At 53.7% G+C, this 21290-nt stretch overlaps 14 protein-coding genes across 14 annotated transcripts; 7 read left to right on the forward strand and 7 right to left on the reverse strand.

Annotated features, from left to right (window-relative positions):
* The first annotated feature begins 393 nt into the window (after positions 1 to 393).
* Positions 394 to 924, forward strand: BAUCODRAFT_394773 (uncharacterized protein). The gene has a single exon (XM_007675973.1). It carries the CDS (start codon positions 529 to 531, stop codon positions 838 to 840), a length of 312 nt encoding a protein of 103 aa, XP_007674163.1. The 5' UTR covers positions 394 to 528; the 3' UTR covers positions 841 to 924.
* A 1290-nt stretch (positions 925 to 2214) lies between these two features.
* Positions 2215 to 3121, forward strand: BAUCODRAFT_394556 (uncharacterized protein). Its single transcript, XM_007675974.1, has 2 exons — positions 2215 to 2439; positions 2508 to 3121. Exons 1-2 carry the CDS (start codon positions 2423 to 2425, stop codon positions 2929 to 2931), a joined length of 441 nt encoding a protein of 146 aa, XP_007674164.1. The 5' UTR covers positions 2215 to 2422; the 3' UTR covers positions 2932 to 3121.
* Positions 3122 to 3250: 129 nt separating this feature from the next.
* Positions 3251 to 3845, reverse strand: BAUCODRAFT_146172 (uncharacterized protein; the record flags this gene model as incomplete). Its single annotated transcript, XM_007675975.1, has 2 exons — positions 3251 to 3630; positions 3686 to 3845. The coding sequence occupies 2 exons, from the start codon at positions 3843 to 3845 to the stop codon at positions 3251 to 3253; spliced, it is 540 nt and encodes a 179-aa protein (XP_007674165.1).
* Positions 3846 to 4510: 665 nt separating this feature from the next.
* BAUCODRAFT_31532 (uncharacterized protein) lies at positions 4511 to 6075 on the forward strand. Its single transcript, XM_007675406.1, has 2 exons — positions 4511 to 5616; positions 5672 to 6075. The coding sequence occupies exons 1-2, from the start codon at positions 4672 to 4674 to the stop codon at positions 6002 to 6004; spliced, it is 1278 nt and encodes a 425-aa protein (XP_007673596.1). The 5' UTR covers positions 4511 to 4671; the 3' UTR covers positions 6005 to 6075.
* Positions 6076 to 6230: 155 nt separating this feature from the next.
* Positions 6231 to 8161, forward strand: BAUCODRAFT_129421 (uncharacterized protein; the record flags this gene model as incomplete). The annotated part of the gene is made up of 1 exon (XM_007675976.1): positions 6231 to 8161. Exon 1 carries the CDS (start codon positions 6290 to 6292, stop codon positions 8159 to 8161), a length of 1872 nt encoding a protein of 623 aa, XP_007674166.1. The 5' UTR covers positions 6231 to 6289.
* Positions 8162 to 8271: 110 nt separating this feature from the next.
* On the reverse strand, positions 8272 to 8817 carry BAUCODRAFT_22469 (uncharacterized protein; the record flags this gene model as incomplete). Its single annotated transcript, XM_007675262.1, has 1 exon — positions 8272 to 8817. The coding sequence occupies one exon, from the start codon at positions 8815 to 8817 to the stop codon at positions 8272 to 8274; it is 546 nt and encodes a 181-aa protein (XP_007673452.1).
* A 569-nt stretch (positions 8818 to 9386) lies between these two features.
* BAUCODRAFT_31534 (uncharacterized protein) lies at positions 9387 to 10711 on the forward strand. The gene has a single exon (XM_007675407.1). The coding sequence runs from the start codon at positions 9672 to 9674 to the stop codon at positions 10641 to 10643; it is 972 nt and encodes a 323-aa protein (XP_007673597.1). The 5' UTR covers positions 9387 to 9671; the 3' UTR covers positions 10644 to 10711.
* Positions 10712 to 10743: 32 nt separating this feature from the next.
* Positions 10744 to 12550, forward strand: BAUCODRAFT_395081 (uncharacterized protein). The gene is made up of 5 exons (XM_007675977.1): positions 10744 to 10851; positions 10906 to 10946; positions 11008 to 11954; positions 12004 to 12303; positions 12364 to 12550. Exons 1-5 carry the CDS (start codon positions 10844 to 10846, stop codon positions 12487 to 12489), a joined length of 1422 nt encoding a protein of 473 aa, XP_007674167.1. The 5' UTR covers positions 10744 to 10843; the 3' UTR covers positions 12490 to 12550.
* Positions 12551 to 13379: 829 nt separating this feature from the next.
* BAUCODRAFT_31538 (uncharacterized protein) lies at positions 13380 to 14587 on the reverse strand. Its single transcript, XM_007675408.1, has 2 exons — positions 14553 to 14587; positions 13380 to 14495 (listed from the first exon to the last, which is right to left on the reverse strand). Exon 2 carries the CDS (start codon positions 14348 to 14350, stop codon positions 13622 to 13624), a length of 729 nt encoding a protein of 242 aa, XP_007673598.1. The 5' UTR covers positions 14351 to 14495; positions 14553 to 14587; the 3' UTR covers positions 13380 to 13621.
* Positions 14588 to 14728: 141 nt separating this feature from the next.
* On the reverse strand, positions 14729 to 16607 carry BAUCODRAFT_104109 (uncharacterized protein). The gene is made up of 3 exons (XM_007675978.1): positions 15634 to 16607; positions 15038 to 15581; positions 14729 to 14979 (listed from the first exon to the last, which is right to left on the reverse strand). Exons 1-3 carry the CDS (start codon positions 16222 to 16224, stop codon positions 14768 to 14770), a joined length of 1347 nt encoding a protein of 448 aa, XP_007674168.1. The 5' UTR covers positions 16225 to 16607; the 3' UTR covers positions 14729 to 14767.
* A 301-nt stretch (positions 16608 to 16908) lies between these two features.
* Positions 16909 to 17721, reverse strand: BAUCODRAFT_395047 (uncharacterized protein). Its single transcript, XM_007675979.1, has 2 exons — positions 17492 to 17721; positions 16909 to 17429 (listed from the first exon to the last, which is right to left on the reverse strand). The coding sequence occupies exon 2, from the start codon at positions 17391 to 17393 to the stop codon at positions 16920 to 16922; it is 474 nt and encodes a 157-aa protein (XP_007674169.1). The 5' UTR covers positions 17394 to 17429; positions 17492 to 17721; the 3' UTR covers positions 16909 to 16919.
* A 107-nt stretch (positions 17722 to 17828) lies between these two features.
* Positions 17829 to 18172, reverse strand: BAUCODRAFT_31542 (uncharacterized protein). The gene has a single exon (XM_007675409.1). It carries the CDS (start codon positions 18031 to 18033, stop codon positions 17857 to 17859), a length of 177 nt encoding a protein of 58 aa, XP_007673599.1. The 5' UTR covers positions 18034 to 18172; the 3' UTR covers positions 17829 to 17856.
* A 47-nt stretch (positions 18173 to 18219) lies between these two features.
* BAUCODRAFT_47126 (uncharacterized protein) lies at positions 18220 to 19107 on the reverse strand (the record flags this gene model as incomplete). The annotated part of the gene is made up of 1 exon (XM_007675464.1): positions 18220 to 19107. A coding segment is annotated over one exon (888 nt), but the record flags the coding sequence as incomplete, so codon positions are not given.
* Positions 19108 to 19404: 297 nt separating this feature from the next.
* On the forward strand, positions 19405 to 21098 carry BAUCODRAFT_31545 (uncharacterized protein). Its single transcript, XM_007675410.1, has 3 exons — positions 19405 to 19758; positions 19812 to 20759; positions 20830 to 21098. Exons 1-3 carry the CDS (start codon positions 19663 to 19665, stop codon positions 20977 to 20979), a joined length of 1194 nt encoding a protein of 397 aa, XP_007673600.1. The 5' UTR covers positions 19405 to 19662; the 3' UTR covers positions 20980 to 21098.
* Positions 21099 to 21290: the final 192 nt, after the last annotated feature.

Consider the following 21290-nt stretch of genomic DNA (forward strand, 5'->3'; position numbering starts at 1 on the left):
ACAAGGCGGGTCCTGGCATGCTCCACGACGGGTCGGTAGTAGTGAAAGGGAGGCCAAGGTCTGGTGGCATCACGGACAAGTCCGGCTCAGGAAGGGAAGTGAGGGTATGCGAGCTCTGGCTCTCATGGCTCAGAACGGGCGACAACCCAAAATCTACAAGCGGGCCTGGGGTCACATTCATCCACCGTGCAGACATATCCAGAGTGTGGTGCTCCCCGGCGTTAACAGCGGCTCGTTGCGCAGATACATAATGCTGACCATGCCAGCCGCGGCCAGTAGACACTGGCACGAACGCGCTGTTGTCCGAAGGTGCATTACTCGGCATCCATAATTCATCCGGCAGGGAGGCTTGGCTGCTCCATCCTGGATTGGCCATGTCCTGGTAGTCCGAAATGGCACACTCCGAAACTGAGTCCGGGGGTGTAAGTGGCAACTCAACAGGAATAGACTGGCACCAATCTTCAACCTCCGCCTGGTGAGAGAAGAGAAAAGAGCCGGTCTGATGATGGTAAGGAAAGTTTCTGCTAGATGCCGATGAGTCAGTTCCCTTCCATTCATACCACAGTTCAATCTCAACGCATAAAGATAAAGCATAACAACAAGAGATCTTCCAGCAAGAACTCAATGGCCAACGAATCGCATGCCATAGCTCATAGCAAGGACAGACTCAATGTAGGAGATGTTGCTGATCCGGACGAGGTATACGGACAGATTTGGGCACCAGGAAAGCATAGGACCGATAAGTCGATGCTTCCAAGCTGGTTGAGACATCTGGCCAGGCCGGATATACCGGAGGACTGTTCGAGTGCACTGTCCACCAATGCCGGGCATGACTGGTGATCCGATCTCGCATCGAGGGCGGGACTCGCATGGCTCCAAGGTCGCTAAAGGACATGGCCATCTCTGGATGATGACCGCGATGGAGTTAGCATACACGGAAGGTCGCTGGTCTGGAGTCCCGTATGGTCCGTGGATGACGACTCTCCGAAAGCGAGGAGCTACGGCTTATGCGCCTCTGGGCCTCAAATAGGAGTACCCATCAGCTGTCACAGCTTTACGCTCTTGGTGACCCGCATGTCTACAGTTGTTGTTGGCCGTCCATGGCTGGTCCGAGACTGGTGTCTTTGCTCCAATCCCGGTCAATGCTGGCAAGTAGCGGCAAGCAGCAAACCATAAGAAACAACAATCACTCGTAGAATACAGACAACAGTGCGAATAACAAAACAGTTCAGAAAGTGGTACCTGACGGCCAAATAATCCTCCTGGTTCCGGGTTGTCATCCTGGGAGAATCCTGGGCTGATCCAGCTTCGGACAGAAGCTCTCCAATGGGCTGTCAAATCCAATCTGCGTAGAGCCAAAACTTCCAAGGGCTGTATATGGGCTGTGTCCGGACTGTATCCTGGGTCGACTCCTTTTGCCTGTGGAAAAGTGGTTCACTGTAGCTGATTGTAGTAGTAACAGACGCCCATAGGGCATGAAAACAGCACGAGAAGTTGCAAAGCGAAAGGAAAATATTCCGGGTGGGCGATGCACCTGATATGGTTGCAGCAGCCAGCTCAGCAAGCTTGCGCGCGCCAGCGAGGACAAGTGGGGACTGCAGTTAGCAGAGCTCGACCTGACTCGACGCCCTCATACGCAAGTCAGAGACGGTGAGGTGACTACACGATCAACGTACAGATTGGCAGGGGTAGAGACCGAGGTTGATTCGTGCGACCTCGCTAGTGCGTGATAAACGGACAGCTTCCTTGTTTAAGGAGTGTGCCACGTCAGAGCTTCCACCAAAGCACATGTTACGTCTCGCAGAAGGTGTGCCTCTGACGTCCAATCGGTCCAGAACCGCGCAAGAACTACCGTACATGCATCGCTTGTCGGGAGTTGGCCTGCTGCAAGACGGGGCACGATGCACTTCGCCGACTGCTCGTCCATTGATTGCCGCGGTGATCCAATTACCGCGATCGGAAGCACGCGTTGACCTGCAGGGCTAGAATGAGTCTCTCGTAGCATCTATATCGTGGTTGAAGAACATCCCCCGAAGATCTCACATCCGACGACCCGGTCTACGATTCAGTGGCAGCTCGGCCGAGTACACAACGTCTCCGTAGTCATGGTGGTGATCATCTTTTGTGGGACGGCCGGTCAGCGAGCGTGCCGGCTAAATTCGCTGACTGACTTCGCCTTGCTGATCTTCGTGGTTGTTAACGCATTCAACACGATCAGGCTGTTTCGACGGACTAAGCTGACCAAGACGAGACCCATCACCTGCCCTGACGGCTGGCGGTGCTTGGAAGCTTACAGCCAGCCACGAGACTGCGGTGGCTTATTACCATTCCTGTACACAAAACATCATGCAGGCTGCATTGATTCCAAGCCTCAACGTCCATTAAGTATATGCGGAGGGGCTGATCAACATAAAATCCGACAATGCAATGTTCACAACTGTAGGTCACTAGCGAAGCATCAAGAAAGTCAAGTGGCAAGGATATTAATGGTACGCGATGGCTACCAGATCTCATACTTCTAGTGTTGCTGGCCTTTCCTCGGTACTATTCTCGTCTCCTATCGATGAAAGCGTTTATCCAACAGTAAAGGCGGTGTTTTCTGGACCGGCTGGAGACGCTGGAGGCTTGGATCTGATATCAGGTTCCAAAGTACCGAATGGTCGCCAAACGCAGCCGTCGAAGTCAGTACATCGTGGGGCGGCTACTCCCGTTTGCTCATACAGAATGTATTTTACGGAGGTGTGCAGACCGCGCACGGAAAGGCTGTGTCTTGCTATTGTATACTACTATTCTAGCATCTTTGGTGCGCTTCGCATGGCTGCAAGCTTTCGGTCGCTTCCTAGCTTGACTGTGTCGATTCTTACGACTCATTGCGTTCCGCGAGCTCAACACCTACGGGAGAAGCGCGTTGATGTCCGGAATCAGCGGTGACCATACGCTGTAGCAACTGATGGAGACGACTCCACTAGTGGCCGAGTGTGTGCCTAGCGATGCGGGAGGCTGGCCGGGTATGCTGGCGTGCTGCTGCTGCCTTAGTGTTGATTGAATACTCCAAAAGTACATATTGCCATGGTCCACTTGCGCTATAACAGTGTCGTGCATGTCCACTCTCGTGTCCAAGGTTGTGTCTTCCGTATGAACCAGTAGCTGAGGCCTGAAGTCGGAAATAACATGACGCCGTGACAGTGGTTGCGACCTACTATTCAACAGGTGCAATACCTATTATTTTATGTTGGACTCCGTAACCATGTTAAAGCTCGGCTTTGCCCGATGCTCCGCTTGTACCTTTGGGCTTCTTGAGCTGCTCTTCAATGGGACCCTTGAGTGAAGCCGGTGCCGTAGTGCTCGCATACCTGCTCACAACATGGCCCTCTCTGTCAATCAAGAACTTCTCAAAGTTCCACTTGATTCTTGTTAAGCCGAGAATGCCTGGCTTGGTATCCTTCATCCACTTCCAGACCGGCTCAACCTTGTCGCCGTTGACGTCCGTCTTGCCGAGCACAGGGAATGTGACCCCATAATTGACTTGGCAGAATGACTGAATCTCGTCGTTGGAGCCAGGATCCTGGTTACCAAACTGATTACAGGGGAAGCCGATTATTTCGAAGTCTGGATGATTGGGCTTGATTTCTACAGGAGAGCTCACCAGTCAGTCGTTGTTACAAACCACTCAAGCGGAACCAACCTTTGTATAGCTTCTCCAGGCCTTCAAATTGCGGCGTAAATCCGCACTTGGACGCCGTATTGACCACGAGCACAACCTTGCCTTTGAGATTGGTCAAGGGGTAAGAGTTGCCCTTCTTGTCTTTAGGGGTGAAATCGTAGAATGTCGTTGCCGATGCCATCGTTGCTAGTTGGCGATGTCTATCCAAGCGCGGCTGCACTGAGGAGAATGATTTCGGGTAGGTCGATGAAATGGATGAGCGAACGCAGAAGGAGATCGAACCAATTGGAAGACTCAGACAGCGAGAAGATACTCGCATCGGATTGTCATACAGACTCGCCTCTTAACCGAGGCTTAATTCACGGAGTGCCTTCCCAGAACAGTCGCGATACGGACGACCTCAAGCATAGCATCGTCATCCTTGCCAAGGTGGTCTCTAAAGTCGGCTCGGGTCGTCAGTCTGCCGACAGCTTGAGGTGTCAGCCAGAGTCGCTAAGCTCACCAAGTCGAACAGAATCTGGGGTGGAAGAGGAGATTAAACAGTGCCTTCCGCGGAAGACATCGCAAAGAAGTCAGGTGAATTAACGTGGTATACGGAAGGATCCAGATGCACAATGACACTGCTGGCCGGTCCCTTGCGTGTTTCGGCCCTTAAGCTTTGTTGACAGGACCGTGACGGCCGAGCAGTCGGCGGCAGCTTTCTGGCACGCCGATTCTGCACATGCAAGATCCTTCAAGCAAAACCCCGCCTGCGCCGACAAGTCAGCCCGTCGGCCGGTATACAGCTACGAAGCCAGCGTCGCCTGGTACAAGGTAAGTGACGGCTATGTGAAGTGTACGAGCAGCTCGACGAAGGTCATAGAGATGGCCGACAGGCCGAAGCTGCTCAGTATATATTGATGCCTTGTTGCTTGCGGTAATACATCTTCCAGAAGCATATAACTCCCGCAAACGCGTAATCCCATCACTACCAGAACCCTACCCTTTCATACAACTAGAAACGCAGCATGGCGATCAAGGTAGCCATCATAGGAGCGGGCCCGGCGGGCTGCATGCTCGCCCGACTACTTCACCATAAACAGCCTGCCACTACGCCGCTTGACCAGAAGGTATCCGTTATGATCTTCGAAGGCGAGGAGAGCTTAGACTTCCGCTCACAAGGCGGCACATTGGACCTTCATGTCAAGACTGGTCAACTTGCTCTGAGAGAAGCCGGACTCTGGGAGGAATTTCAAAAGTACGCGCGTTACGATGGTGAAGCTATCAAGCTTGCCGATAAGAACTTCGTTTGCTATGTCAACATGGGAGGCGCGAAGCCAAGTAGCACTTCATCGACGGGAAGACCGGAGATTGATCGACCAGTGCTGCGGAAGATGCTCGCTGACAGCCTGCCTCCTAATTGTATTCGCTGGGGCAAGAAGCTGACGAAAGTCGACGATGATCTTACTCTTCACTTTGCAGACGGCACTGTCGAGCCGCGCTTCGATCTTGTGGTGGGCGCAGATGGGGCGTGGTCTCGAGTAAGACCACTGGTCACGGACGTCAAACCGTATTTTTCTGGCATTGGCGGGCACAGCTTCATTATCCCCGATGCGCAGAATTCGGTGCCGGAGCTATATAAAGCTGTCAACCGGGGCTCCCTATTCTCTTGGTCAGATGGAAAAGGCATTTTTGCTCAGTTTATGGGTGAAGGCTGCATCAATGTCGCGACTTGGAGTTTACGACCGGCCGATTGGCAGAAGACTTGCGGCTACGATGTCCACGATGCTGCAGCGGTCAAAGAGGCCTGTCGAAAAGACTACGCGGACTGGAACCACACATTGAGGGAGTTCACGCAGATAGGCGAGGACAATGTCGTTCCCCGAGACTTGTTCATGCTCCCAATCGGGCACAAATGGAAGCATGTTCCCGGTGTAACACTGATAGGTGATGCTGCACATCTCATGACTCCGGTAAGTGTACACTCATGACGTGGTGGATGACCAGCTTGGCTGATTGACTCTGTAGTTCGCCGGCGAAGGGGTCAATCTCGCATTCGCAGACACTTTGGACCTTTCTCGCGCCATCCTGTCTGCTGCTTCATTATTGGAGACGGATTCAATCAGCGAGCTGCTCGACTCCAATGTCCAAGCGTTCGAGGTTGAGATGTTTGTACGGTCAGCCAAGACGCAACAGACGACCTACAATAGCCTTCAAATGATGTTTCTGACACCGGGCAGCCCCCGGTTTGGTATCGAGGGGTACCTGCTCAACATTCTAAAGGACGAAATCGGGTTGGGGATATGGATTGCGACGCCACTCGTATATGCCTGGTTCTTCATCTTCAGACTAATCTGGTAATATAGTGAAGGATGCTCGAATGTTTTCGGTGTACAAGCGGCGGTCATCACGTTTAGCGAGGCGTTTGCATAGGAGTAGTAAGGTGTTCTAGAACAAATAGCACATTTTCATACATAAGATACCTAATTCGTGAGCCGACTCAAGACGTTCTGCACTGTACAGCCAGCCGTAAATTTAGGGAACCATTTTTGACACGGCCTCGGCCTACGAAGCTTCAAAATCGCCCTGTTGCTGCCAGTCTGGAATTCAGGGAACGGTGAGGTTGTTAGGGTAGCACAAGAAATCATGCTTGCCAGAAGGATACCCTCTGTCACGCTGCGCCCAGCGTGGTGCTCGCGGGCAGAATGGGTGTATGCCGCATATCGATCCGTGTCGAAAAGGGTTGGCTTGACTAACCATCTCGGTAGACGAGCTTTCTCGCATACGACCACTCGTTGCCGCGCGACCCCCGTGGACGACGATCTCAAAGGCCTCAATGCGGTCTCGAAACACATCACCCAGCCGATCGCGCAAGGCGCCTCTCAAGCCATGCTATACGCCACCGGTCTCACGGAAACAGACCTACAGAAGCCGCAGGTCGGCATCTCGTCAGTATGGTACTCTGGAAATCCCTGCAATATGCACCTACTGCAGCTCAACCACAAAGTCAAGGAAGGCGTGCAGAAGGCTGGCCTGGTAGGCATGCAGTTCAACACCATCGGCGTGAGCGACGGCATCAGTATGGGCACGAAAGGCATGAGGTACAGTCTGCAGTCACGAGATATCATTGCAGACAGCATAGAAACTGTAATGGGTGGACAGTGGTACGATGCGAACATCAGTATTCCAGGCTGCGACAAGAACATGCCCGGAGTTGTGATGGCAATGGGACGAGTGAACCGTCCCTCCATCATGGTGTATGGTGGTACAGTATCAGCAGGATGCGGTGTGCAACCACGCAACAACAAGCTTGATATTGTCTCGGCCTTCCAGGCATACGGGCAGTTCCTCTCGAAGGAAATAACGGAGGAAGAACGATCGGACGTGATTCGCAACGCCATCCCAGGCTGTGGTGCCTGCGGCGGCATGTATACAGCCAACACTATGGCGTCTGTGATAGAGGTCATGGGTCTGAGCTTGCCTGGCTCCTCTTCTAATCCAGCTAACAGCAAGGCCAAGCAACTGGAGTGCTTAGCCGCAGGCGCAGCCATTCGGAACTTGCTGAAGGAAGACATCAGGCCGTCCGACATCCTTACCCGAAGAGCCTTCGAGAATGCCATGATCCTCGTGAACATTACTGGTGGCAGTACCAACGCCGTCCTACATCTGCTCGCCATTGCTCACAGTGTCGGTGTCACCTTGACTATCGATGACTTCCAAGCTGTCTCTGATCGGACACCCTTCCTTGCCGACCTCAAGCCATCCGGAAAGTACGTCTTCGAAGACCTGTACAATATCGGCGGTACACCCTCACTCATCAAGTACCTCCTGAAGGAAGGCGTGTTGGACGGGTCAGGCATGACGGTCACCGGCAAGACGCTCGCGCAGAACGTGGAGAATGCACCAGACTTCCCTTCTGACCAGGACATCATTCGACCAATTTCAAACCCAATCAAACAGACCGGCCATATTCAGATCCTGCGCGGCTCGCTGGCTCCTGAAGGCTCTGTTGGAAAGATCACTGGCAAAGAAGGCACCGTCTTTACCGGCAAAGCGCGCTGCTTCGACGCGGAAGATGACTTCATTACCGCTCTTGAAGCGAACACTTTCCAGAAGGGTGAGAAAACGGTCGTCATTATCCGCTATGAAGGTCCACGAGGCGGTCCCGGTATGCCGGAGATGCTCAAACCCTCCTCCGCCATTATGGGCGCTGGTCTCGGTAATGACATTGCGCTCATCACGGATGGTCGATTCAGTGGCGGGTCGCACGGCTTCTTGATCGGTCACGTCACTCCGGAAGCGCAGGCGGGTGGGCCGATTGGTTTGGTGCGTGACGGCGACACGATCTGCATAGACGCTGATAAGCGTGTCATCGACATCGTTGATCAAAGCGACGAGGAGTTGCAAAGACGCAAGCTAGAGTTCAAGGCGCCGCCGCTGAAGTACCAGAGAGGTACCCTGTACAAGTACGCGAAGAATGTGATGGACGCCAGCCATGGGTGCATTACCGATGCGTAAATTCGCAGACGATCGAATTGGCGGTAGTATGACCCAGCGTAAAAGGGTGGCCGCCAGCCCTCGCAATACAAGCAGCTTCCGCAACTAATTTGCGGAAGAAGTCTGCGTGTTCAAACGAATGCGAGATCTCCTGCTCGGGAGAAGCAGACTACCTCTGGATGTGCGCAACTAGGGCATCCGCACGAGCAATTACTCGCATCTTGCGGCACGAGTTCACGTTTGTGCATACAGAACGGACGCTTCGAGACTACCATGGAGCCTTCGGCTGTCGCCAGCAGCTCGTCCCACGGCTTCGAGAAGTGCTCCTCAACTCCCATCGTCAAGCGCTCGTCGTGGAAATGGCAAGCGGCGCTGCTCTCCGGAAAGTCACGCAGATGCTGGACACTGTCGCAGACCGCGCACCTACGCCTGCAGCTCTTCATAACCCAGTACTCATTGATGTTGCGGCGGATGGCATCTTGCTCGCAGTACGGAAGCTTGTAACGAGAGTCTCTGCTGAGAGTGTCGCTCGGAAGGCGGACTGCTCGGAATAGAGCTTTGTTGACGAGCTTGAGCGCGATGGCAGCGGAGAGTGGCAGGTGTGATATGATTTGATGGAGCAGTTCGGGTGGTAGAAGGACGAAATCTCCTGCTGGCAGCCAGATTGAACACGGCATCTATGTGAGAGATAGTAGGGATGACCAAAGGAAAGCAATCTTGTTCTTCTTGATTGTGGCTGATTACCAACTTGGTCCGCCATGGTTTTATATGTTTAATCCTTTCAATAGCAAATAGCCTGCCCTAGGATTCAGCATGACAGGATGTACGAGGAGAGGATGTGTCTCATGACAATCCCAAGCAAACGGGGAAGAACCGCGTCTCCTGTCCTTCGCAACCCAACATAGTCTGTGCTGTGATAGAATCACCATCTCATTCTCACAGTACGAGTTGTTAGCGCAGAAATCGGCCGTTCATCGCTGCACTTCAGTATCGCTGCTGCTCATATTGCGCTAGCGAAGCACGTTACGCTTCAATACAACCATAACTCTAAGACTGACGCTAGGAAGAGGCCCAAGCTTCGATTGTCTCAATCGAGGCGGGAGCGAAGGGAATTCTTCCCGTTCCATGCGACTCGCATGCGCATCCACTCCAGCCTAGCCACGAGCGGGCAGGTCAACATGCAGCCTGCTCGCTCCAATGCACAGAGGCGGAGTTAGGATCATCGGAACGACAGGTTGCCGTCAGTGTTGAATGCGACTGTCACGCGATTCGCAAAGCGAACTGGCTTGACTGCGCTTTCCAGCGGCAGGAGGCTGGAGGAGATTATTTCCTTTTGATGCATCCCACTATTTCCTCATTGTTTCCTTTCGTAGTGTTCCCGTCTACCAGACATCTACCATTCCCGATATCTCTCGCTCATTGGCGCCGTTCGCAACCACTACCGGTCTGCTACGCCATTTGCCGAGCAGTATCTTACGGAAAGGCAGGCATGCCAGAGGGCGAACGGCAGCCGCTCCTTCGCACACACACCATGGCCGAGGACGACGTCTTCCCAGCTCCCACATTCGCTCAAGCTCGGCTGGACGAACGAAAGCAGCGCATGCCGCAGTGTATCGGCCACCGCGGGTACAAGGCAAAGTATCCCGAGAATACCATGGCCGCCTTCAAAGGGGCGGTCGCCGCCGGCACACATGCTATCGAAACCGACGTGCATATCACGAAGGACGACGTTGTGGTGCTTAGCCATGACGGCAGCCTGAAGCGGTGTTTTGACCGAGATGAGAAGATCATCGATAAGACGTGGGATGAGATAAAAGACTTGCGAACCACTGCCGAGCCACACGAAACGATGCCGCGACTGAAAGATCTTTTGGAATACCTTGCGCAGCCGGGACTTGAGGAGCTGTGGGTACTGCTGGACATTAAGCTCGACGTCGACGCTGAAACTCTGATGCGATTGCTCGCTTCGACAATGTCCTCTACACCAACTGCGGCGACCGGCAAACCGTGGGATCAGCGGGTTGTGCTGGGCATCTGGGCGGCCAAGTACCTGCCACTCTGTCAGGCACACCTACCAACCTTTCCGGTGATGCACATTGGCTTCTCCACCTGGTATGCGCGACACTTCTTCGCAATCCCAAAGGTCGGCTTCAACATGCTTCTCCCCATACTCATCGCACCAGGCGGGAAGAGCTTCTTACGTGATGCACGGCAGAAGCAGCATCGACAAGTCATTGCATGGACAGTCAATGAAGAGGACAGGATGACGTGGTGCATCCGACGGCAGCTCGACGGAGTAATTACGGACGACGTGGAGAAGTACGTGAAGGTGTGCCAAGCCTACGATGACACGAAGAGGGAGGGGTGGCTGCCGATAAGCTTGGGTGGTCTACTGGACGTGTATAGGTGGTGGGTGTGGATCACTTTTGTTTTCCGGTTTTGGAATAAGCAGTTCATGCCTGTCGCGAGCAAAGGTATGGTCAAGCGCGGTCAGAACCCATAGGTAACCAAGATACCCAAATTCCATCATCGTCAACCTCGACCTGCCACAGTTATAGTTTAGCATCACGTGGTAACATTTGTTAATAAATGGCTGACATGTGATACGCCTGTACAAACGCGACCTTTGACGCGTGCCCCACTCTCGCGTCTCGCTCTTCCAAGATATCTTCCCATGTGCACAGCGCGGAACGATGAGTGACAATGCCACGGTACGTAGTCATGCTGGGGCATATGGCCCAGTGTCGTCTGACATAGCGCTTTAGTGAGATCATCACACTCCAGGCTGGGCAGTGCGGTAACAGCGGTGCGTCACAGACAACCGCATCCCATCACAAGCACTACCCGCTGACGAGCACAATGCGCAGTGGGCAGCCAATTCTGGCAGCAACTATGTCTCGAACACGGTATCGATCCCACCGGCAACCTCCACCCTTATGCAACGGAAGGCGGTGACCGCAAGGATGTCTTCTTCTACCAGTCCGACGACACGCGCTACATCCCCAGGGCCATCCTGCTGGATCTGGAGCCACGAGTCATCAATGGCATACGAACTGGAGGCTACGGCGGCATCTACAACCCGGAGAACTTCTACGTGCTCAAGGAGGGTACTGGGGCGGGCAATAACTGGGCCGCCGGCTATTCCCGAGGAAGTGAGGTTGAGGAGGAAGTCATGGAGATGATAGACCGAGAAGCAGACGGAAGTGACAGTCTGGAGGGCTTCATGCTACTGCACTCGATCGCTGGCGGTACTGGATCAGGTCTTGGGTCGTTTCTGCTGGAGCGGCTGAACGACCGCTTTCCGAAGAAAGTCATCCAGACTTACTCAGTCTTCCCGGACACGCAAGGTCGAGGAGATGTTGTGGTGCAGCCGTACAACTCACTTCTCGCGCTCCGGAGACTGACGCAGAACGCGGACTCGGTTGTGGTGCTTGACAATGGAGCACTCGCACGCATTGCGGCAGATACACTACACATACAGCAACCCTCATTTGAGCAAACCAACCAGCTCGTAAGCACGGTAATGTCTGCATCCACAACGACGTTGCGATATCCGGGCTACATGCATAATGATTTAGTCGGCATTATGGCAAGTCTGATACCGACACCGCGCTGCCACTTCCTGCAGACTGCCTATACGCCCTTCACCGGCGACAGCGTGGAAGCAGCCAAGACTGTGCGCAAGACGACCGTGCTGGATGTGATGAGGCGGTTACTTCAGCCGAAGAATCAGATGGTGTCTACTAAGCCTAGCAAGAATAGCTGCTACATTTCCATTCTCAACATCATCATGGGCGAAGCTGATCCGACAGATGTACGTTGAGCAACCCGCACCGTAATCCCCCGTTGCTGACACTTCCCAGGTGCACAAATCGCTACTTCGCATCCGAGAACGCAACCTCGCAAACTTCATCCCGTGGGGTCCAGCCAGCATCCAAGTTGCCTTGACCCGCACGTCGCCGTATCTGCAACCACCGTACACTGACCACAACCCGCCAAGAGTTAGCGGCTTAATGCTTGCAAACCATACCGGCATCGCAACGCTTTTCAAGCGTATCGTGTCCCAGTATGATGCGTTCAGGAAGCGAAACGCCTTCTTGGAGCAGTATAAGCGAGAGGAGCCTTTCCGTGATGGATTGGGCGAGTTCGATGAAGCCAGAGAGGTAGGTCGGCCCCAACTGCCGAGCATCAATCCAGATCTGCTTGCTGACTGTTCTCCGCAGGTCGTCATGGATTTGATTAACGAGTACGAGGAAGCCGAAAGCAAGGATTACCTTTCTGGAGGGACCAGCGACGAGCCTGCGAACGGAGGCGGAGATTCACGGGCCGATGGCATTACCGGTCGGTAACGAGTTCCCCAAATGGTATAACGATGTCCTTCTGGCGTGAACGCGTGCAACAGACCACCTCGCAGGCGATTTGGCGTAGGGCGGACGGCCTTCGCTGGCGACCGTTTCCGGTACGCATGTCGTTATGGGACGAAGCTACGATCCTCTTCCATGCCCGGCTGGCTCCTCCTTCGCATCTCTCGTGGCTTCTTCGTCTTCACTTTGATCCGCGGCAGTCGTCCATGTTCGAAATACACGCTGATCCTTAACACCATCGAGGGTGCTTCTCGCGGACCGAGTTTCAGACGGAGACTGAGGGCGGATGGAGCGAAGGTGTCCGTGAAGTGGACTTGGCGTCCGACATCTTCGGCTTGTGTTGACATGTTGAAAGAGAAAGTTTCAACAAGCGTAATGTCTGTCTTAGCGTACAAAAGAAACGGTAGAGAAATGGAGGTGAAATAGGCACGGTTGAGGGTATGCGACAAAGCGCCATTTTGTTTGTGCTATTGGAAGCTGCATGTGCAGATAGCAGCAGACTACTGCGCCGGAATTTGATCGTACGCAGCTGGTGTTGTGGTTCTGGTGATAGACTGTCTTGCACGATACCAGTTTTGAGGCCACCGAAGGGTCAGGTGAGATAGTGAATCAGAGTGACCACGTGATCCAGTTCCTGCTTCCAGCCGACCCTCAGGACAGCGCCACCCGAGAACTGACAAGTCGCCTGTTCGTTTTTATTTGCTGCAAAGTCCTGCTGTAGGACCGTCGCCAGCGTCCGCGGAAGAGGAGATGTCCTAGCAGCACCGGTGATGAAGATGGCGGCACTGTAGGACGTAGACACGAAGCGACTCGTTGTGTCAGAGGTCTCGTCAAGACCTACGACGCTCTCCAACCTAGAACAAAGGTCGCTGCGGTTGCTTACTCGGAATTGCGCGTCAACAGCGTCCCAACTAGAGAGCGGCGTATCCCGCACAGACACAACACGCCTTCAATTTGACAAGACTGATAGTGTCGAGATGACGCAGATCATCTCAGTGGCGCATCGTCCGACGATCGAAGCAACTTCAAGATATACTCGCCAGTGTCTTGAATGTCATCCAGGTCGACCATAAAGGGCCGTTCTATGAGTTGTTCCGAACACCGAAAGAGGCGGTACTCAACCAACTTCGCCACCGCTTTCCCGCCACTTCTTGATCCTCCGTTTCAGGTCACCTTCGCTGCGCTGCATATAGTTGATTTTCAGGTCCCGTGCCATCGCTGCGTAGTCCTCGCCGTACTTCCCAACTAACTCGGCGATAAAAGCACGCTCGTTGTCACTTGACTTCGGCTTATACTTCTTTGCCGGCCGTCGAGCCTCCTGTTCCAACCTTGCCACTACCTCGGAGCGCGTCTCGCCCTGTGCTGACTCGGCAACACCCATGGTATCGGCGTGCTGGCCTAGAGTCTCGTCTTCTACGTCGCTGTCAATATCGTTCAGCGGGTCGTTGAGAGGGTTCGCCTTGATCGGCCCTTCTGCTGAGTCTACAATCTTCATAATCCGTCCTGTCTTCGGGTCGCGCTCAACTTTCGCCTCGGCCACATTCAGCTGTTCCGGCCTTCTTAGCGAAGCGATGGCCAGCGCATCCTGCTTCCTCTCCAACCCTACATCCTCGTCACGCGCAGTGCGCAGTCTGTGAACATCCTCCAACTTCTTCTCGCGACCGCCTGTGTGCTTGTTGAGCTTCGAAGCCAAGCCTAGTCGTTGATAATTCTGCTCAAGCGTCTGCGACTTGTCCCAGTTTGCGGCAATGATGGGGTGTTGAAGCAGACTCTTCTTCGTTTTTGGCTTCCGGCGTGCTTTGGCGATGCCAGAGCGGTTCTTCCTCTTCTGTATTTCGCGGCCCATAATTCCGTCTGGTAGTATCAGATGTGAGTTCTAAGTCTGTGCGGTATGATAGAATTTATGAAGGTTGCGAGCGGACTTGGCTCCGCGTCAGAAAAAGCTTCTCCAAAGCCTCCAGGTGCCTTTCATTCTGCTTAAACTGGTTATGCTATACTCAACCCCATCAGTATATCTGACTCAAGGAGGCGCATGCTGCTCATGATACCATTTCCCGGTATAAGTTCACTTCTTAGCCATTCCGGCCGCCTTTGATCAGTTCAGCGAAAGACAAGATCCTTATGAGATGCCATGTCACCTGCATATTTCCAGTCTTGATATGACCGTGACAATGGCAGCGTGACGAATACTGTAGTGGAATCACTCTTTGATTTCATCTATGTCTAGCTTCTCTAGTGCAATGATGATGCCTCGCTAACGACCTTATACAGACGGCCCACCGTACGGAACAGGCTTCGCGCTCATGATGTCAATGTAGCCGTAATTGGAACCCTCGCTATCTTTCTGCATCTTCTCCATCCACGCGCCCATATCCTTCATGAACGCCTCGACATTCTCATCGCGGCTGAGGTCGATCGGCTCCTGATCCTTGCCCATCTGCCGGATCTGCGTACCCGCAAGCACGTTTGTGAGGCCTGGTTTACCGTTAGCTATGTCTCCGACAGCAGCAACGATAAGAACTTATATACGTACCGAAGTTGTTCTCGTCGATATGCTGCTTGAGGGCGCCCTTCACTTTGCCAGAAAGAATGCTCTTGCACAAGCGTGGCTCAGCGCAGACCGGACGGGCAAGTCCAACACCGTCCACCGTCTGCAGGGCGTGCGCCATGGCACCGACGGTCTTGAAACCGCCTGTGACGTAGACTTTAGTCTTGGTGAGCACGGGAGCGATCATGTCCGCAAAATCCATGAAGAACGCCTCCCGCTTCTTCGTCGACTCGCGCTTGTGTTCGAAGGCGAGCTGTTCGTAGGTGCCGCCGCTAAGCTCAACGAAATCGAAGCGGTTCTCCTCGAGGAGCGAGCAAAGCTTCTTGGCTTCTTCGGGCTGGAAGCCTTTTTCTTGGAATTCGACACTGTTGAGCTTGATCGACATGATAAATGATGGTGAGGTACGCTTGCGGATTTCCTGAGCGATCTCGAGGATGAGCCGCGCGCGGTTCTCGAGACTACCACCGTACTTGTCCGTCCTTTTGTTAGTAGTGGGCGACAAGAACTGGGCTAACAAGTAGCCGTGAGCCTGTGCAATGTTAGTCTAGATCGAACAAACTCTCAAGACACGTAAAACTCACGCCGTGAAGCTCAATGCCATCGTAGCCGGCCTTCTCCATATACTCAGCGGCATGCGCAAAGCCTTCAATGACATGCTTGATGTCCTCCTCAGTCGCTGCTCTAGGCTTTGCGAACGTCATGCCCATAATATCGCCCTCTAGCTGCACATCGCTAGCTGAGATCGGATGCGGCTGGATCTTGTCCTGCACCTGCCGTCCCGGATGTGACACCTGTCCAACCATCAGGCTGCCCTCTTTCTTACCTGCCGCAGCCATCTCTTTGAAGGCCTCGAAACGTTCACCAGAGAACGGTGCTCCGCGTGGAATAATGGCGTTGCCGGCAGCCTCGAGATGGTCATACTCGATCATGATGTTGCCAGTCAGTATGTTACCAATCCCACCTTCGCCCCATATACGGTAGACGTTAATAAGGCTCTTGCTGGGAATGCCACGGGCTTCGAAGTTCTTCGGGTCCCATGACGACAAGCGTTCGGTCATTGCGCCTTTGAGAAAGCGGTTGTTGGCGGTCTTGCCGCTGAACTCGAACTTCAGTGGTTGGCCCAGAGGCGCCGGGCTGGCGTCCTCCGAAGCATAGCGGTCTCCTGATGCCATTGTTGGTTGCTAAGCTTGGCTAAGAGTGGGAGGTCAGAGTAGCAAGTATCAAAAATCGAGTCTCTTGATAGGTGGACGGCAAGAAATGGTGAGTGGTACACAGTTTGTATGAAGATGTGGGAATATGGAAATATATCAAGCCTAGCTGTTTCGCGAGTCCACCATTGCCACTATCAATTGCTTAGAAATGCGACTATTTGCTCAGGTTTTCCAATGGTAGTGGCAGAAACGACAGCATGTGCCGAGGACGTTGTCTGAGCGCGTCATGTCCCCTTGCACTTTTCAATGGAGTTGATGACGCTATAGTCGAATTGTAAGCTCAGCCTTACGTCGTTAGAAGCTCTCGTCCGCTCGATACCGTCTCTCCGGTTACAGCGCGACGGCTTGTATATCTCACCTGGATATCTGCTCAAGAACATTCGAGCACGTGTAGGGATGCGCAGAGGAGAACTCCATGGTGATATTAACCGCTCCTCCGTTCAGCTTCCGCGCCAAGGCCGCATTTGCCGCCTTGTTCATTGGCATCGTATGCTTACAATACCAGAGACCAAGGGATGGAGTCTACCAAGGAGGGAGACTTGGCTCGAGGCTTGAGGTCGCGATGAAACCAGCATCGGCGAAGGAAAAATCAATGCTTCCTATTACCAAAGACTATCCTACAGCTCCATACTGATCGTCTACCGCCTTCGGGATCGTTACTGCGCAACAGCGTAGAGTGCAGCGAGCCCACCAACAGCGCTCATGCCCACTCTGACCCAGTTCTGCGCCGTCCAAGCCTTCAGCAAGCGCAGCACCTCCCCACTTGCCGCCGCTTTCTCCTGCATGCCCGTCTCCGCCTTCGAAAGTTGGATGAGGCGCTTGATACCCGGCATCATTACCAATCTCGTCATCGGCAGCATCGCGAATACGATTGCGCCAGACATAGCGTATGTTGTCCTTTGCGAAGGAGTCGCGTAAGCGAGATAGCCGCTCGCTGCTGTTGAAAGTAACGTGGCTGGGATGACAAGGGCCGCTCCACGGTGGTAGACGCCATTGAAAAGTGGTGTGCTGACTGATGCTGGCTGTGGGTATAGCAGCGGCAGGGTGTTTTGCGATGGTGAGAGCATGTAGCCAGCCAAGATGAATGAGGTCGAGATCGAGGTGAGCTTGGCTGCCAACGTGGTGTCCATGTTCCTTGTTCTTGCGTGTAGTTTTTCACTGAAACGCTGCAGTGGGTGCACAATGGTTAGTGAGGAGTGATGAAGTGTGATGGAGAAGGACGAGATACTCAGGCCGATGAGTGCCCTATTTATTGTTTTGACTGGTCTCTACTGCATCACCGTCTACGTCCGAATCTTTCGCAGTGCATGCCATTTGCAGTCATAAAGTCTTGCTCAGCAGCTTTACCAAGCCCGCAACGCACGAATCCACGATTGCGAGCACTCTTCGGAAGTGGACTTGCGCGCAATTGTGGAGGTGTTGTGCATGTTAAGGCCGTAGCGCTCGTAGTTGCGCCGACTGAATTCCGGGGAAAGGTCGGAGTATTGCATCGCTGATGGCGACAGTAAACAGCATGGCATTCGATAGCCCGCGAACAGTCGCAATTAGTAGCTCCAAGAAGCAAATATCTGATACTCCCAACCTGTCGGCGGCTCAAGGGTGGCTTCCTGAGCGTACGATTTGAATTGGATCGCTATGGAATATGTCAGCACCCAGCTTTGAGCATCGCAACGAGTGATCCGAGAGCGCTGCAAAATATGACGTGGTACCGCGGTCCGCACGCTGGCAAGACCATCCATCTTGGGCATTAAATTGATACGAGCAAGTCATGGCGACGGAAGTCAAGCTCGCCGTCCTGTAAGGCAGCCCATTAGTGATGTAGAAAAGTCAAGACTCACACTGATCGAGAAAATCCTCCCTTGGCGCCATTACAGATCCACTACACTGCAGAGCGTTGTTGTGTTGAGCGGTCGCTCTAGGCTTCTAAGCTCAACCCTCACCTCTCTCCTTCGCCGCCTTTCTGGCGAGGTACCTCGCCTTTGCATCACTGACATCGGTCTTCTGACTCTTGGCAGCGTTCTCAAGCTTTTCTCTCTCCTCTTCTTCCTCATCCCGCTGTCGCTTAACCTGCGCCGCAAGCTGCTCCTCCATCATCCTGCTCTGCCTCTCACGCTGAGCTTGCTGGCTGCCTGCATCTTTCCTCTCATATGCTCCCTGTGCTGCCATTTTCGACGTCCGCAGATGATCAGCACCACTGACCTTGTCGCCGCCTCGGCCTGCTGGAGCAACATTGAGGCCTGCGGAGAGGAGCTCCCGTTTGTCCGTGACCTGACCTTCTTCGTTGATATGCACGTTGACACCCTTCGCTTTGAGTTCAGCTGCTAAATCCGCGTCGCTCTTTTGCGTTCTCTGATCGGACACCTTCACCCCACCTTCCTTCTCCACTTTGGCAGCCGCTTCCACGGCCTCTTGATGCTGCCGCTCAGTCTGATCCATCATGTTCCGATAGAAACCCTGCATACCGCCACCCATCTGTCTCTTGCGCTTCTCATCCTCCTCCAGCCGCTTCTTTTCCTCTTCTTCCAGTCGTCTCGCCTCTTCCTGCTGCTGCTTGTACGCGCCCGTGACGAACTTCTCTTTGTCCGCAAACTCGTCACCCTCCGCTTCACGCTCCTTCTGCAGCAACTTCTCCTTAGCGATCAACTGATCCTGCTTCCTTCTGCTTGCAGCATCGAGCAAGTTGTTGATGTACTTCGGCTTCCGCTCGATAGCTTCCTGCTTAGCGGCAGCCTTCTTCGCTTCGCTGACGGTAGACTTAGCGTCATGGAAGGAGTCATAATCGAAGATGCTTGAGTCTAGCTCTTCGGCTGCTTTGACCTGCTTTCGCGATGCCCCCAGCGACGACAAGTCCGCCTTTGGCTGGTCTGAAAGTCGCTCATTGCGCTTGGGCGCGCCTTTACCTGGCAGCCCAACATCTTCCACAGGGTCTTCCTCGTCTTCAAACTCATCTAATATTGGTCGTCGCGTCGGTGCAGCAGCAGCCTTCTTTACATTCAGGCCATATTTGAGCGACATGTTGGACTTATAGAACGGAGATATTGCGGCGCGGAGCACGCACGGCGGGGAGACGCAGGCTTGGCGAAGCGCAGGGTGCCCGATTCATTCTTTCATCTTTAAGCACGACTGTCAAATCCCGCTGGAGCTCAGCTCGAGTCCAGCTGTAGTACTCGACGTATTTTCAATCGAGCGATCACTTGTGCTTGTGGATGCATCGCTCCCCTGGCCGAGATGACATTGCTGCTCTGTAGAAGCAACCAGGTGTGAGCGCCGCCGCCAAACCAGCAATGCTTCGCCAGCCTTGGCTGAGTGCAAAGCCATCCGAGGGCGCTCCTTCAGGGTGACCGATGGGGTGTTCCTTTCAGACCTTCTGTAACAACATAATTGCGCTTTTACTCGGTCATGGAAGCATTGCACGTAGCTTGTCTCTCCGAAGCCGAACAAGAGGGTAGGTTCGAAAGCGTCCCATGCACCTACCACTCCATAGAGACATTCGAAGTAAGCAACCCAGCCACTCAGCGTTGTCGCGCCGCTGAACAAGCGTTGAGCAGCATGGCCAAGCATGCTATCAGATATGCACCGAAGAACCTGAGAAGGTGGGACGCAGTTCACTTGCCGCGACCTTCTCAGAGCGCCTACCTACAAGACCTCCAGGTCCACATGTTGTGGCGACGAGCTCGCCAGCACGGACTGGTCTCTTCAGATGTCTTTTCCAGGGAAGCAGACCAGAGCACGTCAGCGGCCGCTCCGACTCGCTGCCTTTCCGTGACAAACACAGTTTACAATCATTCTTTCGCGACTTCGACCTGCCACTGTCTTACCTGCAGATAGCCGACGGCTCGTTAGGTGTTGCGCACGCACAAACCACAACCGACGGCTCAAAACGGACCACGAAATATACGTTCATCGCGCACTGTACTTTCAAGCGTGGCGATTGGGCGATGGCATTGAGCCACGATCGGACGAGAAAGTGCACGTCGCTCTTTTGGAGCGTAGATAATCGTGTCAATGTTCGTTCGATTACGCAGAATCTGGAGCACCTCAAGGAGTTCGCCTTCCATCCCGTCCTTGCGCCATGCATTATGTTCAATGAGCTCCTACGCGTTGCCCTTGAGCGACGTCGCGCAATCAAGAAGAAGATTGCTATACTCGAAGAGACCGTCGGAAGACTCACCATGTCCACTTCGCCGTGGTCACACAATCGAACCGTTAGCACGAGTGGATTGCAAGACATTGAACATCTGATCAAACTCCTGAACAGCTGCAGAAGCGAGCAAATCAGCCGTGAGGGGCGGTATCACCTTTGGACCTCCGTTCACAACGCGATACAGGTAGGCTTCGCCTACGCCGAGAAGGCTCTAGATCACGTACCTCAGCCCGTATTCCTGAAGGCACACTGTGAACTGCAGGACTGGACGGCACTGAGCTGGCGGCGATTGGAGAGCTTGATAGCGCGTGATGTTGATCACGTCTCGCGCGTCGACAACGTCTCCAATACGGTAAGCACCCAGTGTAGCTCGTTTACACCGTCCGATATGGCGCAGCTTGGGTTTCGTTAATGACTTCCAGCTGTACAATCTTATCCATCAACGCGACAGTCGCATTCAACTGGAGATCGCAAGGGCGTCCCAACGTGACAGCGAAGACATGAAGTTCCTTGCACTTCTGGGTTCAGTGTTCCTTCCAGCAGGGTTGATCGCGGTGAGCGCATGGTCGTAATCAGACATGTAGATGCACGAAGGGCTAACACACCTCAGTCTATCTTTGGTGTGCAGGAGTTCCAGTTCATGGAAGGCGGGAAGCTGTTTGGTGCCTACGTAGGGATCACAGTATCCTTCATTGCATCAGTTGTTGGCATATATGTGTTGCGTTCGCGCTTGATGAGAAAGCGGGAGGAAGGCGCATCCGAGAGTTCTTGCACAAAGCCTCCGGATACCGCCCGTCCAGCCGGAGCGTTGCCGCTGTTCAACAAGGCATGAGAGTGTACCAGGCGATCGGCGTTTATATCTCGGGATTGCTTGATGCGAGCG

The sequence above is a fragment of the Baudoinia panamericana genome, assembly GCF_000338955.1.
Source record: "Baudoinia panamericana UAMH 10762 unplaced genomic scaffold BAUCOscaffold_3, whole genome shotgun sequence".
Classification (NCBI taxonomy): domain Eukaryota; kingdom Fungi; phylum Ascomycota; class Dothideomycetes; order Mycosphaerellales; family Teratosphaeriaceae; genus Baudoinia; species Baudoinia panamericana.